The 17996-nt window shown below is 44.9% G+C and overlaps 1 protein-coding gene across 1 annotated transcript in view; it reads left to right on the top strand.

Annotated features, from left to right (window-relative positions):
• ENPEP (glutamyl aminopeptidase) overlaps nt 1-17996 on the top strand; it is a 66088-nt gene that overhangs the window by 29388 nt on the left and 18704 nt on the right. Inside the window, exons 6-12 of the mRNA XM_083178062.1 lie at nt 1314-1427; nt 4627-4761; nt 8707-8772; nt 13588-13653; nt 13752-13903; nt 15307-15386; nt 17142-17284. Of these exons, the coding sequence (XP_083034188.1) occupies nt 1314-1427; nt 4627-4761; nt 8707-8772; nt 13588-13653; nt 13752-13903; nt 15307-15386; nt 17142-17284 (756 nt within the window). The remainder of the gene's footprint in view (nt 1-1313; nt 1428-4626; nt 4762-8706; nt 8773-13587; nt 13654-13751; nt 13904-15306; nt 15387-17141; nt 17285-17996) is intronic.

Here is a 17996-nt window from a genome sequence, read left to right as displayed (position 1 = left end):
GACAGACATATCAAGTCAACCCTGCAGCACAGCAAATGCTGATACTGTATATTATAAATATATCATATTGGTATATCTGCCTTTGTGTCCAGCCAGCCATGTGATAGATTGGCCACAGACTCCATTGAATATCCAAATGGCTCTTCTGTCAAAACATATTGTGCAGATCATTTGGTAAGTGTGTATACACAAGACCATTTGTGCATAAACCTTACCAATCATTACATGTGTTGTCAGATCACCAAGTGGTTCGACTCTCACACACAAATGTATTTCTACCACAGATGTCACCCAAATGTAATAGGGTGTGAGAATCTGAAAGTGAGAGATTTTGGAAGAGTTTTCCCTTTTTTTTTTTAAAGCAGTAATACATTACATGGCAAAATCAACCTGTTTTTTTAGAGTAAATGATTGCTGCTTTAAAAAAATGGGAAAACTCTCCCAAAATCTCTCACTTTCTGTTTCCCACATCCTATTACATTTGGTCCAGGGTCTCATTGTCTCAAGATATCCTTGTACTTTATAGGAATCATAGTGTTCATAATTCCATCAGGGAAAGGTCTACTTCTTAAGACTCATGTTTATCATATCTTCCCTAATCCTTACCCATGCACTCTACAAAACTGATTTTACTTATACTGGCAGCTGTTAAGTCAAACATTGCAAATCATGGGAAGCAAATAGATCCCTATCCCCGTCAGCAGTTAAGAACTGCACCTAGCACACTGAATGCATAGGGAAATTCACATCTGAATAACAGGCCAGATATAATTTCTTAAACCAGCATATGCTGGACCTCAGTTTTTCCAATTAATTATATCCTGGTACCTAACCTATTCATCATCCTTCTTAGATGTTCTACACAATTTTTGATTGTTCTACAATCTCCTCCTTATAATACTCCCTCTTCCCTTTTCTAACCATCCTTCTTTAAAACTTTCCTTGAGTAGGTACGCAATATTAAGCTTAGGTACTTGTTAAGTTTCACGGTGGCAGTATGGCCGCCGTGAACTTCCGGCTGCTGCGCTCACTAAACTATCAAAAATAAGGTAAATGAACTCTATGCCAATGAAGATAGTTCATACCCTTACTATCCACGTTGGCATAGAGATAATTTTAGATAGCGTGGCGAGCGCAGCGAGCTACCGAGCCCGCAGCGTGGGCGAGCAAAGCGAGCCCCGCAAGGGGACTCAGACGCACGGCCGCTGCCGCCGTGAAACTAATCAAGTACCTAAGTTTGTTCTGTTTGTACTTATCACCTACATCTAATTTAAATTAAGAGTTTAAGGAGTTCTCTGTTATGTTGATTTCAGTGGTTTGGAAACATAGTGACAATGGATTGGTGGGATGACTTGTGGCTAAATGAAGGCTTTGCCAGCTTCTTTGAATTTTCTGGAGTGAATTCTGCGGAACCCAGTTGGGGAATGGTAAGTTGGTTTTAGGAAGTAGACCATATAGAATAAAATAAAAACACAACATAATATATTTATGTGTTTTTGTTTTTTCTTTTGGTTCACTGTATTTACTCAACTGTCAGATGCCAGTTGCACATGATTAGGAGGAAAAATCTTATATTCTTTATTACTGTTGAAATCTGGCCTAAAACTAACTAGTTTCACAGAAGTCTTAAGAGTAGATAAAGAAAGCCCCCCCCCCCCCCCCCCCCCCCCAAAAAAAATAAAATAAGACAAGCTTCTTTTTTTTTTTTAATTGAGGAAAATGATCCAGTATAACATATGTGGGAGTGGCAAATGTTTGGCAACCTCTTGCTTTCAGTATCTGGTTTGAACCCCTTGTGCAGCATATAAACATTTCCGGTAACAGTGGCGCACGCAGGGGGGGGGGGGGGGGGGATTCTAAATACCCAGAACACCACCCCCCCCCCCGACAGACGAAAAAATGTTTTAAATGGTTCTTAACCCACTGCCATGACCCACAATTAAGCCCTGCCCCATGGGATTAGCCCCACCCCCTTTTTAAACACCCACAAATCTCGGCTTTTGAAGAAAACAAATAACCTGCCAAAAGAACATGGCTGCATGGCTCTGTCCAGTCCTCACTCCAAGTAGTTGACACTGCTGCTGCTGCCCAGTCTAGAGGCACTTGTAAGAGCTTTATTTAATTCATGTATATATGTAAATACAGTGTCTGTCTGTGTGTGTGTGTATATATATATATATATATATATATATGTCAATCACAAAGAAGGCGGCACTCAGAGACGGTATAAAGGTGAAACCTAAACAGGTTTATTTGTAGTGCGACAACGTTTCGGGGCTGACCCCCTTTCTCAAGCCAAAAAACAACAAGACTTGTTGTTTTTTGGCTTGAGAAAGGGGGTCAGCCCCGAAACGTTGCCGCACTACAAATAAACCTGTTTAGGTTTCACCTTTATACCGTCTCTGAGTGCCGCCTTCTTTGTGATTGATGTGTACGCTCCCATGCAACTGGGAAGGCACCAGGGCCCAATTGTTCCCATCTAGCAACGGGTAATGCCGGTCCCGACGGATCCTATATATATATATGTATATATTTATATGGGCCCCCTGTGTTTGTATTTACTAGAGTGTGTGGTCACAGGCCACTGCACCCCAACATGGGAAGTGGGTGCTGTTTGCACCCCATTCATAGGAATGTCGTGTGAGTTGGTACTTCTATATATATATATATATATATATATATATATATATGCTGGACAGAATAATTTGCTAATATCACATCAACGTTGCAACACTAGAACACCGATAAAATCACAGAGAGGACACACTACAGGTACTCTTGCACCTCTAGTGTCTGTCACACTGACCCCCTAAAGGCAGAATAGAACTTGTGGCGAGCGCAGTGAGCCACAGAGCCTGCAAGTGGCTTTTTTGTGATTGCCCTTCTGTTGGAGTACCATCGGCCGGGATTCCGATATCATTTTACTGACCACCGAGATCACGACTGCCGGCCAGTCATACCACACCCAGATATTATGTATATAATTTTTGTATCTAGTTACACTTGTTTAATGGACCAGGTATATACTGATTCTCAACCCCATGCATCTCACCACCCCTCTTTGGAAACCCCCCTTGCAAATCCTGCGTTTTCCCCTGGGTAATTGGTGATCGGTTTGGAGGAATTTACAACTCTGTTATGTTATTGGGTTTCCTTCCATGGGTACTTGTTTCCTATCTGGGCGCCTAGGTTTTCTACGTACGGCACCGTACTGAAATCGGATCGCATCGCATCGTACACATACACGATATTGAACGATGCGATGCGATCCGATTTCCCATAGGAAACAATGTGAAATGGCTCAATTTAGCCAAATTATAATAGGAACAATAGTAAATGGGCCAAAAACACCCCTGAACATTGAAATGTCCCCCCAAAAGTAGTTGACGCCACCCCGCCATCAACGTGAACCCGAAGCGTGGCGAGCGCAGCGAGCCCGCGAGGGGCGGCGGTACGCGTCCTCCGACCTTTTCATGCCCTACTATCCACTAGGGCGTGGAGTGAGAATAGAATAGTGTGGCGAGCGCAGCGAGCCACCGAGCCCGAAGCGTGGCGAGCGCAGCGAGCCCCGCGAGGGGACGCGGATACCTTCACAGTTATACGCGTCCCCTCGCGGGCTTCACAGGTGTCCATGGCGACGCGGACACCTGGGAAGCCCGCGAAGGGACGCGTTTACCTGTGAAGGTATCCGCGTCCCCTCGCGGGGCTCGCTGCGCTCGCCACGCTTCGGGCTCGGTGGCTCGCTGCGCTCGCCACACTATTCTATTCTCACTCCACGCCCTAGTGGATAGTAGGGCATGAAAAGGTCGGAGGACGCGTACCGCCGCCCCTCGCAGGCTCGCTGCGCTCGCCACGCTTCGGGTTCACGTTGATGGCGGGGTGGAGTAAACTGCTTTTGGGGGGACATTCCACTGCTCTGTGGGTTTTTTGGGGGTTTCTGGCCCATTTACCATTCTTCCCTATGCTGATTTGGGTAAATTGATCCATTTAACATTGTTTCCTATGGGAAATCGAATCGGATCGCATCGCATCGCATCGTTCAATATCGTGTATGTGTACGATGCGATGCGATCAGATTTCACTACGGAGAATAGCATGGTGCGCAATTAACTTAGTGGGCGCCCAGATAGGAAACAAGTACCCTTCCATGAAATGCCATAAAACATTGTTTCAATAGCCGTCTGGCTTGTCCAGGTGATCTTTAGCAAACTGCAGATGGGCAGCAATGTTATTTATGGAGAGCAGCGACTTGCTCCTTGCGATCCTGCCATGCACACCATTGTTGTTCAGTGTCGTCCTGATGGTGGACTCATGAACATTAACATAAGCTAATGTGAGAAAGGCCTTGCTGAGGTTACCTTGGGTTCCTTTGTAAGGTCAGGGTTTGGGGTACTCGCAAGACTGCGGATTCGCAGCCTTGCGAATCAACCAGAATAACCCCCTTACTGCACTGTGTCTCATTTAGTTCACTTTTAGGTCACATGAAAGTATTTTACTCTCGTCTCATGGCTACTTTTATTCTCCTTTAGACTATAATAAACTATGTTACTCAATTACTATAATTGTCTAATTTATTAATATCCAGACAAAAGGAAACTGTAATCATGAGAGCACTTTATTTTGCAGATTGACCGGATTATAACTGATGACCTGTTACCTGTAATGAAAGATGATGCGTTATTGTCCTCCCACCCAATCATTGTCAGTGTCTCAACTCCAGCAGAGATCACATCTGTTTTTGATGCCATTTCGTACAATAAGGTTGGATTTAATTAATCTCATTTATTTTTCTTTATCTTTACAAACAAATGTTACCAATAAAAGCTACATTCCTAGAGATCTGTATTATAGCGTGGGGAGGAGATAGCAAACATTCTAAAGCGGACAAGAAATTGTTGCTGTTTTTTTATTTGAAAAAGTCTAAAATGTGTTTTTAAAAATATATATTAAAAAATACATTCTTAGGGTTTTGAAACCCACACCCCACCCCTGTATCCATCATCCCCACCCCCTACTTGTAAAATATACCTGGGGCACAGCTCCTAACCTTACTTCCAACGTCATTGAGCTCTCACTATTTAGCCCCCCCCCCCCCCTCGTGTTACACACATACACACACACACACACACACACACACACATATTTGATATCTCCCTCATCCCACCAGCCAAACAAACTGTGTGCATCACCCCCCCCCCCCCCCCATTATAACCCCTTTGTGGTAGGCCATCACCTATTTGCAGAGCTGAGTGTGGGTGACAGTGGGGACTGATCTTCACTCTCCCCTGCTGCAGCTGATCTCTACCAGGGACGTGCAGTCAGGGGAGGCAGTGCCTCCCCTGTAATAATTGATAAAAAAAACATAAAAAGATATTTATAACACATATACTGTGTAATAAATATCTTATTTGTATTTTTCGCAATAAATTATGAGGTGAGACACTGTGTGGGGAGGCTGTAAGGCAGCGGGAGCTGTGCCTCACGCTGACCATTAAAAACTGTCAGCAGCAGGGGGCAAGGCTAAGCCATGGGGAGAAAAAGTAGCTACAAAGCCCATTGAAAATCAATGGGGAAGCGGCATCTACACATCTGCCTCAGTGACAGGGAAGTCACTGAGGCAGATGTGATAGGACAGCGGATTAGGCTGTCACACACTGACAGCCTGTATCCGCTGTCACTGAGTGGGAACGTGTGGTGCTGGCAGAACCCTGCAGTGCCTGCCCTTGCCCTCCCTCCCTCTACGGTTATCCCTGCTTAATAAATGTAATGCTGGTGGTGGCAGCGATGGGAACCCTGCAGCGCCGCCACTCCCCTCCCTCGCTTGTCCCTGTTTCTGTGCTGGTGCTTGCCGCTGCTTCTGTCAAGCTATGACAGACAGCGGCGCTGGGGAACTAGACAGCGGCGCTGGGTAACTATACAGCGGCCGTCCTTCCCCTCCCTCCCCCGCTTGTCCCTGTTTCTGTGCTGGTGCTTGCCGCTGCTTCTGTCAAGCTATGACAGACAGCGGCGCTGGGGAACTAGACAGCGGTGCTGGGTAACTATACAGCGGCCGTCCTTCCCCTCCCTCCCCCGCTTGTCCCTGTTTCTGTGCTGGTGCTTGCCGCTGCTTCTGTCAAGCTATGACAGACAGCGGCGCTGGGGAACTAGACAGCGGCGCTGGGTAACTATACAGCGGCCGTCCTTCCCCTCCCTCCCCCGCTTGTCCCTGTTTCTGTGCTGGTGCTTGCCGCTGCTTCTGTCAAGCTATGACAGACAGCGGCGCTGGGGAACTAGACAGCGGCCGTCCTTCCCCTCCCTCCCCCGCTGGGGAACCCTGCAGTCCCCGTCCTTCAACTCCCTCCGCGCTGAGGAAACCTGCAGAGGCCATCCTCCCCCTCCCTCCTCGCTGGGGAACCCTGCTGTCCTTCCCCTCTAGCCCCACTGGAGAACCCTGCAGTGCCCGTCCTTCCCCTCCCTCCCCGCTGGGTAACCCTGCAGTGCCCGTCCTTCCAATTTCTCCTTTGGTCCCTGCTTTAGGGACTCTTACCAAGCTCTGGCTCACTCAAAAGCACTGGAAGCCAGGGTGATGGGGCTCAGTGCACCTGCAGCTTCTGTCATGGCTGTTGTAGGCAGGTGAGGAGCTGACCCGGCGATACTGCATTGCTGTCCCCGGCTGACTACCTAACCTACCTCTACACATCACCTTGTGAGGAGTGCTGATGCCAGGAAACCACACATCTGGAGGAACAGGTCCAGCCACATTCAAGCCTAAAAATGGTAAATCATAATGTGATACGGGCATTACGGTGTGTGGCATAATGTGATATGGGCATTACGGTGTGTGGCATAATGTGATAGGGGCATTAGGGTGTGTGGCATAATGTGATAGGGGCATTATGGTGTGTGGCATAATGTGATATGGGCATTACAGGGTGCGGCATAATGTGTTAGGGGCATTACATTACAATTATGTGGCTACATCCCTTCCCCATGAAGCCACACACTTAAATTGTTTTCACTATGGGGGGGCACCAATTCCCTTTCCGGTGCAGGGTACCAAAATGTCTAGTTAGGGCACTGGCGGTACGCATTCCCATTGTGCAAAAGCACCTGCCTCACCTGTCACTAACCTCACCGCACGTCACTGATCTCTACCCACACAAATATAGCATGTAGAGATACTGTAGACTGCTGTGTTACTCTCAGGGGACTGCTGCAGCTGGAGGAAGTAAATTCTGCATTCGTGTGGAGCAGGGGTTCTCAAATTCGGTCCTCAGGTTCCCACACAGTTCATGTTTTCAAGGTCACCCGGCAGGTGCACTCATTACTCATTGCCGCATTTAAAAAAAACCCACAGGTAACGCTAATTATTTCACTAGGGATTCTGTGAGGAGACCTGCAAAACATGCGCTGTGTGGGGTCCTGAGGACCGAGTTTGAGAAAGTGTGGTGTAAAGCATATTTCCTACATAGGAAGAGCAGTAGAGCAGGACTCTAGGCAGCACTTCTAGCGATTTCAGGCTTTCTGGATGGGCCAGACGAGGGCCCTGGTCTGACCCCCCCCCCTTCCCCCTCTGTCTCTCCCAGGCAGCAGCACACAAGTACAAGTACACAAGCAGGCTCAGCATGAGAGTCTAACTGACAGCGTGAGAGCTCATGCTTTCAGAGAGCCTTCTGTCAGCACAGCACATGCTATAGGTATGTGCTGCTGCTGAGGGGGGGGGGGGGGCAACAATAACACTTTCCCCTCGTGTGTTTTCACCCCCCCCCCCCTAAACGTTTTGGGGGCATGGCCTAATCGTGGGAAGTGGACCATGCCTCCCGCAACTAGGCCACGCCCCCAAAATGTTACCGGGGCCTAATTGCCTTTCGGCTACCCTGCCCAGCATAACCACAGGTTTTAGCTCCAACTTTCACATGACCATCTGAAAAACCATCCAACTGTAAACAATACTCAAGCTACTCAAAAATGTAATGTAAAAGAAACGTTGCTTAGATTTGAGTCATATAATAGAGTCAATACCTTCCACACGCTTTATAATAGTCCAGTGTAGCCACAATAATATCCTCAATTGGAAAGGGTTCTGGATTGGTTAAGATCTCTACAAGGTCTACTCAAAAGAGAATAAAGCAATGTATCATGGAGAAAGTTCTAAGCAGGAAAAGTTTTGTTCACAGAAAAAGTTTTGTTCACAGAAAAAGTGGCACATTAGACTTGGTGACGTATATCAAAATGAAAACTTGTGACATTCCAAACACGTGGTAAATGTTGACGGATTGCACGCTCCTGATACCCACGGCAAAATCCCACAGGAGGGGAGATTTGTTCTTTAAATTAAGCATGCAGTAATACTGTGTGTGGGGAGGGGTAGCAGGGTTAGGGGAGTATAGTTGAGTGCTCCATTAATGTTAATGGGGTCCTAACAATTTTCTTTAACATGGATTTTAACAAAAATTTAACATGCTCTGGAGGTGGTCGAAAAATTGAGAACTGCATGAAAAATAACCAAACACATACCCAAACCCTGTGCAAGATTTTTTTTTATAATTTGCTTTGATTTTTATTTGATTATGATGTTTATGATTTATTTTGCCAATTGAATATTCCTCAAAGTATAATATATATATACTAGAATGCAATAAATTCTATCCTAGATACTGTAATTGTAGGTGCCGACAAGAAAAGTAACAGTTCATATTGTAAATGTAAATGATTTATGTTGTCTAGGGGGCCTCCATTCTGAGAATGCTGGAAGATTGGATTACTCCACAGAAATTCCAAGAAGGATGTCAGGTAAAAAAAAAAAAAAAAAAGACATAGATGCTGTGATATTTCTACATGCAAATGAATGAAATCTATCTTCATTTATTTATACGGACTATAAAACTGAATATAGTGCAGCCTACATAGTACAATGGAATTATTCGTCAACATATTTATCCTGTAGTAAACATGTTAAGCATAAAGTAATTGTATCCACAAGAAATCTCTGGTCTGGACAATAGGTTTTATTTTGTCTGAGATAGCTACAACTGCAACTGTGCCCAGAAACATGCTGGACGATGGACATTATGCAAAATTCAGGTGCACACTTTTGCCACCAAGACAATCATATAGTAACTAGTTACCAGCCCCTCAAAAAGATGGAAGAACATAACAGTAATGTCAGAACCGGCAGCTGTATGTGCCCGAATTTAGCAACACTTGAATTGCACCGTCAGGTGTAACCTAATGGCCGCCGGGGTGCTCAGCACTTGAATTCCCCTAGAAGTGCGGAGGTGTTAACCTTTCATTATATAGGATTAACTGTTGAACTCTGCAAAAATACTTTTAGAATAAGCATTAGGTTCTTACTGCACATATTTATTAAACTGTGATTCCCATTTACTACAGTAATGTGACCTCGTTCAGGAGGGAAGCTACACTAAAACTTTACAATTTTAATGTGGGTCTTACCATACTGTAAATTAAATTGTTAGTAGCCATGTTGCTCTGATCAAAGCCACCTATAGAGACATGGGAGGGTGCTGTGCAAAATAAGATGGCAGTAACTACTAATTAAATATAAAAAAATGGGAGTATAATCCACACCAACTAATTTTAAACACATATAAAGTTGTTACATTTCTGTGACCGAAACACCCCATCTGCAATCCATAATTGTGGGGGAGGAGGTATCTATCACATTTTGGAGATAAAGGGCCTTATTCTAGTTCACTCTTTCTGACAAAATCCTTCTTAGGTGGACAAAACCATGGCCCTTATTCTGGTCGGTGCGGATATATCCGCGTGTGTTCGGGCCGCCGATGTTTTGTGTCTGCGCATGTGCAGAGGCGTCTCTGCGTATGTGCGAGCGGGGCGTACGGCCAAATCCCGCATGATATGTGAACACTCCGAACAGGGGGTGGAGAGGGGCGTGAAGGGCTATTTGGGCTCATTACCATATGCATACGCCCCGCGTTTCATGGGCGTTCCCATGCAAACGCTGGGCGTACGCATGGTAATGCGGCCGTGACGCACGTGTAGGGGGCGGACATATGACATCCCCGGATGTCAGCTGCCCGCCCAGATCCCTGCTTTTGCACGGAAAAATGTCCGTGTGGTCTGAGGTTGCGGGAGCTGGTGGAGCACTCGGTCCTGTGACCATCGAATGATGGGGGAGGTTCCCTGAGATGGAGGAGGCGTATTACGTGAAAAATACACGTGCGGTCCGTTCGGCCAGCTTCTTACCGCGTACGGACGGAGTTGGCGATCCATATGGAAGGCGGGGTTTCGCACGCACGGTCCTGGCCGCATAATCGGATCTGGCCGCACCGATCAGAATAAGGGCCCATGTGCACTGCAGGGGGGGCAGATGTAAAATGTGCAGAGAGAATTAGATTTGGGTTATTTTGTTTCTGTGCAGGGTAAATACTGACTGCTTTATTTTTACACTGCAATATAGATCTCACTTTGAAGTAAAACCCCACCCAAATCTAATTCTCTCTGCACAAGTAACATCTGCCCCACCTGCAGTGCACATGGTTTTGTCCATCTAAGAAGGATTTTGTCAGAAAGAGTGAACTAGAATAAGGCCCAAAGTTCCAACCAATCAGCTTCTAGCTGCCATTTTTTCTAACAGTCTGTAAAATAAGTCAGCAGCTGTTTGATTGGTACTTTATCTCTCTCTATGGGCGGGATGTTCTAACATCCACCACCCCTCTCTGCCTGCTACTGCATTCATGCTAATCACTAGAGACAGGATTATATGCATTTGCATATTTGCATATGCATTTGCATATTTTGCCCATTCTCACTGGTTATTGCATATTTTACCTCAAATCTAGTGATGGTGCATATTTTAGGCCCTGCCCCCTTTCCACCCGCGAGTCATAGCACTGTTTTGCCCTGCTGCTGCTAGCCAGGTAGTGGTAGAGTGTGCAGGCTGGGGCAATATGTGCACAGTGTGGGGAACCTTGGATGTATGCTATGTCTGACACTGCTCTAGGCTGCCAATCCATGTTGATAAAAGTCAGTCGGGGTGGATGCCATTACGAAGCTCTTGAACCTTTGCCTGCCCTGGCCTGGGACTTTACACCAAGAGACAGACTTCTGCAGCAGAGGAGGCGGGCAGAAGGGTTGTGGCATCACGCGGCACGGAGGAAATGCCGTGTCACAGTGAGTATACGGCGCAGAGAGGAAGTCTTCCACTGTGCTGCCCACGCATGCTATGCTGACATTTGATCCATTGGCGCTGGAGATGAGGGTCCGTGTAGTTGATGCAAGAAGAGCTTTGGACGCTGCAGTCTGCTGTAGCAGCCAGGAAGAAAAAATACCTGTGTATAGCGCTAGACATCTGCAGATGATGTGGGCCTATTTTTGTGGTTTATTTGCAACTAATTTTATGCTGATTTTTAAATAAATAAGTTCAAAATTACTTTTTATTATTATGTAATGTAGCATATTTTAACACTTTTCATGCATATTTTAAGTATTTTTTATGCATATTTGCATGCATATTTCAAGCTTTTTATGTTGCATATAATCCTGTCTCTACTAATCACATATGCACTAACATATGTGATTAGTAACACAAAGGACAGCTCTTGCGAAAAGAGCTGTCCTTTGCAATGCTGGGCCGTTCCTGGGCTTCCGGGTCTGAGACCCGGTATTCCCTCTGTGCATATGCAGAGTGACGGCCCAGCTGCGGGGCATGCTGAGAGGGATCTGTGACAAATCCCTCACATAGGCTTCTATAGGGTTGCTGGTGATTCCATCCGCAGTGCTGCCTCGATGGAGGGACTTTAGAACATATGAAAATGCGGTAAAACCCCTGATAACAGGGTTTTGTTACCGCATTTTCGCATTAGAGCATCCCGTCCCCAGTCTGATAAATCTACCTTTTGCCTGCTCACTGTCAGTTGACTGTAAGCTGTATTCTCTGCAAGCTGAGGAGAACTTATGACTGTCAGCATTGTAAACACTGTCTGTCAGCCATCAGCCCAGAGTTATGTACTAATATTGTATTTTTGTACAAATATGTACTGAACAATGGCAAACAATAAGATAAATCACTGGTTGCTATGCTTAGTACAAGCATTTACTTTCATGCTAAAATCTAAGATGAACTTTCCACATTAAGCTTGATTTTGCATGTAAATCATCTATACATATGTCTAGTGTCAGTTTGGGCCTTATTCTGGTTGGAGCGGCCGGGCCGTACGCGCACGTCCCGGGGTTTTTAATGATCTGCGCATGCGTACATTCGCTAATGCGCAGGCGCGAACACTCCACAACGCTCACGGACGGGTCTCTACGTGCGAAAAAACCTGTACGCGAGTGTACGGGCATTGGGGGCGGCATAGGGGCGTGATGAGGGGAGCGGCCGAAATAATGAGGGAAAATGGGCGTAAATATGGGCGTACACGGGGGTGTGCACCAAAAATGAGCGGTGCTACTACCGCACGATCGACTAAAGCACCGTTCATTTCGGACACAAAACAGGCGGCCGCCAACCGCCATCTCAAACCACCCCTACAGATACCGCATGCCAGCGTGCGCCTGGGTTAGCTAATTTACGCGGATTACTACCAAACACATACACCTGAATGTAATAACCAATGCTGCAGTCTATTAAGTCCAAACCATGATTTCACTACCTGCAAGCCACACACAGCACTCTAACACATTGGAAGCTTATCTTTCTATACTTCTCTACATTTAAAGGTTTGTTTAATTTAAGGTAAGAATCTTTGTAAGACCTGCTTATATATGCTAAGGTAGGTATTTGTTAAACAGTTATACACATTCACTACGTGCTTTCATAGACTTTACACAGTAGCACACTCAATCGACACAAGTCGACATGTGTCAACGTGTTCACTCTAATACAAACATAGGTTTTGTATTTATGATACAATAACATAAACCACATCTAACACCTACAAAGGATGTTTCAGCAATGTTTTAATCCCATGGCCACTATTTTGCACATTAATTAATTCAATTAATTAATTAATTTTCATAATTATAGTGGAAAGGGAAGATATGCTGGTCCATATATGTGAAGGGTATGTCAGCGTACACGGACGTACGCTCACTCTCACATAAGCTGACTTTTCTATTGAAAACAATAGGGACCCGTCCGTGCAAGCTGGCGTACGCTCAGATAGCCGCAAGAAGTCGGTGGGAAGACGGCCGAGAGACGTCCGTAAACGGTGGTGTACGCTCAATTGTACGCCAGTTGTCGGAGTGTAAGGGCTGGCCCGTCCGTGTACGTTGGCGTACGCACATTTGTACGCCACTCCCCTTCGACGTTGTTTCTGGCCGTACGTATGCGGCTGAGTTGTGGGTGGACTTAACCCCAACGGCCGCGTGCGGATAGCGTACGTTAATAGCGAACGTACGCACGTTTGGCCGCTCCGATCAGAATAAGGCCCTTTGTGTGTCTCCGAAACACTGCCATCTGTTGACAACGAGTGAAACTACATCTCTTTCTCTCTCGCACATGAACAAACACAGAGGCAATCACAAGGTAGCATTTGCTTCGAGCGGGCTTACTAGTATTGTATCATCTCTACTCGCTTTTAATGTAATATAAAGCATAACCGTGTTCTTTCTATACATTAGAATTACCTAAAGGACTTCCACTTCAAGAATGCCAAAACAGATGACTTTTGGGGTTCGCTGGCACAGGTAAGGGCCATATGACTCATTTGTTTTCTCTGTGCCACTGAGATTAAATAATGCTTTAATATTTTGTGACATAAATGACTATTTCTATCTTCCTTTAGGCAAGCGGCAAACCAGTCAAGGACGTTATGGATACCTGGACTAGACAGATGGGTTACCCGGTACTTAATGTGGAATCAGGGAATAATGTTATGCAGCATCGGTTTCTTTTGGATTCGGCAGCAAATTTAACAGGACTTTCATCTCCATTTAAGTAAGTTTTAATATGTTAATATCATTTGAAAGGGGTTCCGCAGCGCCTACATATACATAAACGAGCAAAACCAGTTAACAATGACTTACAGTTCAAGGCAGTTTAGGACTAGTACGGAGCCTGCGAGTCGCACTGACTGCTCGCGCAATCTCTTGGCTTACTTGTGAGCTGGGCATGCTTGGCTGGGATCGCATGCGATATATTGCCCTAATGAGGCCCTTAAGAGTGTAGCCTAGACTGATGGGGAAACGGAACACTTCCAAGTTTGCCTGGTCACCTTTCCCTTTAGTTTTATTAAAAAACAGTGATGCAGAGCTGCCATATTGTGTTTGCGTTGTGCCTTGTATGTTCTATTCGCTTGGATAGATACTGATACAGCGACTGTCTCCAAATATGTATATAAATACCACTTTTGGCTGGTAAAGGTACATTTGTTTTGCCATGGATTCATTGTGGATACTAGACTGCAACCTTTGTACCTAGCTGCCATATATGACCCCAGTTTTGACTGTGAATTATAGTTATCATTAATATTACAGTCACATATATATCACATATAGTAGTATACCTGTTGTTATATACAAGAGGGTATGGATCATTAGGTCTCCACCAGTTAAGTCGACATGCATTGTATGGAATATGGGCATTAGGTCGACAAACACTGGGTCAACATGCACTGGGTCGACACCATTAGGTTGAAATGCAGAAAGGTTGACATTGGTCTGGGTCGACATGGGTGTAGATCGACATGTCATTAGGTTGATGCAAGCATTAGTTCGACATGGGCAAGGTCGACAGTCAAAGGGGCGACATGGGGATTTTCACTGTTTTTTGAGCCGACATGTGCCGACGGGTGGTATTTCATGCCCTACCATTGACTAGGGCATGGTGGGAGAATAAAATAGTGTGCCGAGTGTAGAGAGGCACCACGCCCGAAGCATTGCGAGCACAGCAAGCCATGGTGCTACGTTTCAGCATACATGTTGACTGTGTCGACATTCGGTTAAAAAACTGTGAAAAACCCCATGTCGACATTTCTGCATGTCGACCTAAGGGTGTCGACCCAATGCATGTTGACCCAGTGTTTGTCGACCTAATGACCGCATCCCATACAAGAGGCTAGTGTGACTGAGACAGGGTATCTGCTTGTTTATATAGCATAGGGACATGCTTAATATGAAAGTAGCTGAGATACTGTAAGCACTGAGATGAGTGAAATAGTAAGCACTGAGATGAGTGAATAATAAGAAGCAGTGAGATGGGTGAGTAATAACAAGACTGTTACCCACATGTTTGGGCAGAACTGGGGATAGGTAGAAACACTACATTTGTTTAAAATCTCATATTTATGTATTTGCATTTTCCTCTGAAGATGACAAGATGGTATCTCTGTATCATTTTAGTTACACATGGAACATCCCAGTAACTTATTATGCAACTTCCAGTTCCGATACCATACATACTGCTTTCTACAATAAATCAGGTAAAATGTAAGCGAGGGCATGGTAATGTGGCTGTAGTACATTTAGAGCCTGATTCATAGTAGTATTCAAACCCAATGATTTGCATACTACTCTGATGGCGAGTGGACTGTGCATGTGTAGGACCCTTCTGCATGTGTCCTCAGTTGTCCCCACAGCATTATTGACATGCTGCTGCAGTTTAGGAGGCAGAGTGGGGGCAGTGATGGGGAGCGTACACAAGATGCCTCTGGCAGCATTAGCATATTTGCACACAGTATAGACCGCTGCGTGTGTGTACTGCATCTATCCCTGAATTAGTCCCATAATCTATCCTATTCATTATTGTGGGAAAGAGGAACAAGATGTATGTATTCATATATTCTATATTTATGTTTTTATAAGCTTAAATATTTATGTTTATTTATTAAGCACCACAAAGATACACATGACTGCACAAAAGTCATATAACTGTAAAGGGTATATAACATTACCTGAACCGAATAAGTGATATCATATACTTCAAAAGAGAAAAAAAGGATCACTGCAAGGTGCAGTAGAGCGTTTACCTCAGTCACCATACTGCTCATGCAGTCACATGAAGAGTATCATAGTGACACATCGGGGGCAATTCAGAGCTAATTCACAATGGCCACCATTATTTAAGCCACTGTCCCGCGGCTAGAGTAAAAACCCGTCTTGTGAATCGATGTACTCGCTTTGCAAATGGATGTGTACAGCTACAAATCTATTCGCAGCCATGTGAACATGTCCACAGCCCACCGTAGCAGGCTCATCATAAAATGATTTTTACACTGGGCCCAAATCAAAGCAGGCTCAGAGAAGCCAGAGAATTACTTGGCAGTGGGATGGAAAAAGGCATATCCAGCCTGGAGCTGACGTCACACCCCTTCCATAAAACACTCAGGCACGGCAGAGTGTTTTCCTGGGCACTCCCAGCAATTTCATAGGCACGCCTGCGTTTTTCTTAGCACTCCCACTAAACGGACGGTTTCCACCCCCTGCGCCTACTTCCTGTCAATCACCTTGCGTGTGGCATGTGAATAGAAAAAGTAGCAGGATTTCAATACAGTATGACCTCGCGCATGCGTACTACAGGCAATATGCATGCGCAGTCTATCAATAATCATCCGCCATGCAAAAAATATCCCTCCTCCTTTTACCTCAGCTTCTTTCACTCCACTACTCATAAATAACTAGACACAGAAGTGACTGTTCTTCCTCATGTAGTAGCAGTGGACCTAATTCAGAGCTGCACGTAAGTCATTACAAGAGGAGGAAAGGGATTCAGTATTGATTGTCCTTTAGCATACATGCCAGGACTGCAGGAATCCATATACATTACTCTGTTTGTTTGTTACTTGGAAGAATATAATTCAGACTATTGTTTAGATTAAATTATGATTTACTTTAAGTGGTAGCAATTTCAGTCTATAGAAGAGTACAGTGAGTTTTACGGGTACTTATATGTTAGTCGGGCGCCCACTAAGCTATTTGCTTAGTTTTCCGCGTCCCCTCGCGGGGCTCGCTCAACTCGCCACGCTTCGGGCTCGGTGGCTCGCTGCGCTTGCCACACTACAATCAACTCTGTGCCGACATGGATAGTGGGGGTATGAGCGTACTAACTATAGTGGGCGCCCAACTAACATATAAGTACCGTTTTACCCTATATTTTATATTTCTAATGAATCAATGAGGACACTTCTCTGTATGTATATTCCTACAAAAATAGTTCTAAATGTATTTCTATCTTTTAGATACATCGCTGACTTTGACTCCATATAATAACTCTGCTGTGGATTTCTTTAAAATCAACTACAAACAGTTTGGATTTTTTCGAGTAAATTATGAAATGTCAGCTTGGGATCAGCTATCCCAATTGTTAGAGGACGATCATGAGGTATGTAGTAACGCAGCTATAGCAGGGCACGTTCTGTACCAGAGTGGGGTTCTCCACTATGTTATTACATTATATGGTATTTAATACCAGGGAACGGGGGGAGGGAGGAGTCAGTCGCACAGGAAAATAAGATTTTAATGTTAATAGGACCCTCAGTATGGTATTATTGATTTCCAATAATAATTTCGGGAGGGTGTGCTACCACTGGACACGGCGGAGAATTCAAACAAGAAAAAGAGAAAAATGTCTTCTATGTGGTGCACCTAATAGGCAAAATTATAGACATAAAATTTAACCTTTATTTGATTTATTAATTAAAAGACAAAGCGGCGAAATATTGACAAACAGTCAAACATATAACACAGACAGTGTTTTTAAAAGAGGATAAAGAATCTATCCTCATTCAGTGTGGCCCAATTCCCTTGGAATCCCCTCAGTAAAGTAAACAGGCAAAGAACAATGCGGTATATGTAGTGTTAATGTTTCACTTTATTGCCTGTTGGTAGTTTGAGATGTGTACACTTGGCTTATGTAGCCTACAATCTAAGGCTCTTTTATATTATGCCCTTAACACAGTGTGGTATATTCCCCACTGAGTAAGCGACTCTACAGATCTGCCACTATCTGTGTCGCTACCTCTGCCTGGGGAAGAGAAGGCTAGACTGCTGTAGCCCAGGTTGATGGTTAATCAAGGGTTAATAACACCCGTGAG

Source organism: Crinia signifera, chromosome 1 (assembly GCF_055691185.1).
Source record: "Crinia signifera chromosome 1, ASM5569118v1, whole genome shotgun sequence".
Lineage (NCBI taxonomy): Eukaryota > Metazoa > Chordata > Amphibia > Anura > Myobatrachidae > Crinia > Crinia signifera.
The sequence above is the reverse complement of the archived record's forward strand: the minus strand, read 5'-3'. Positions and strand labels throughout refer to the sequence as shown.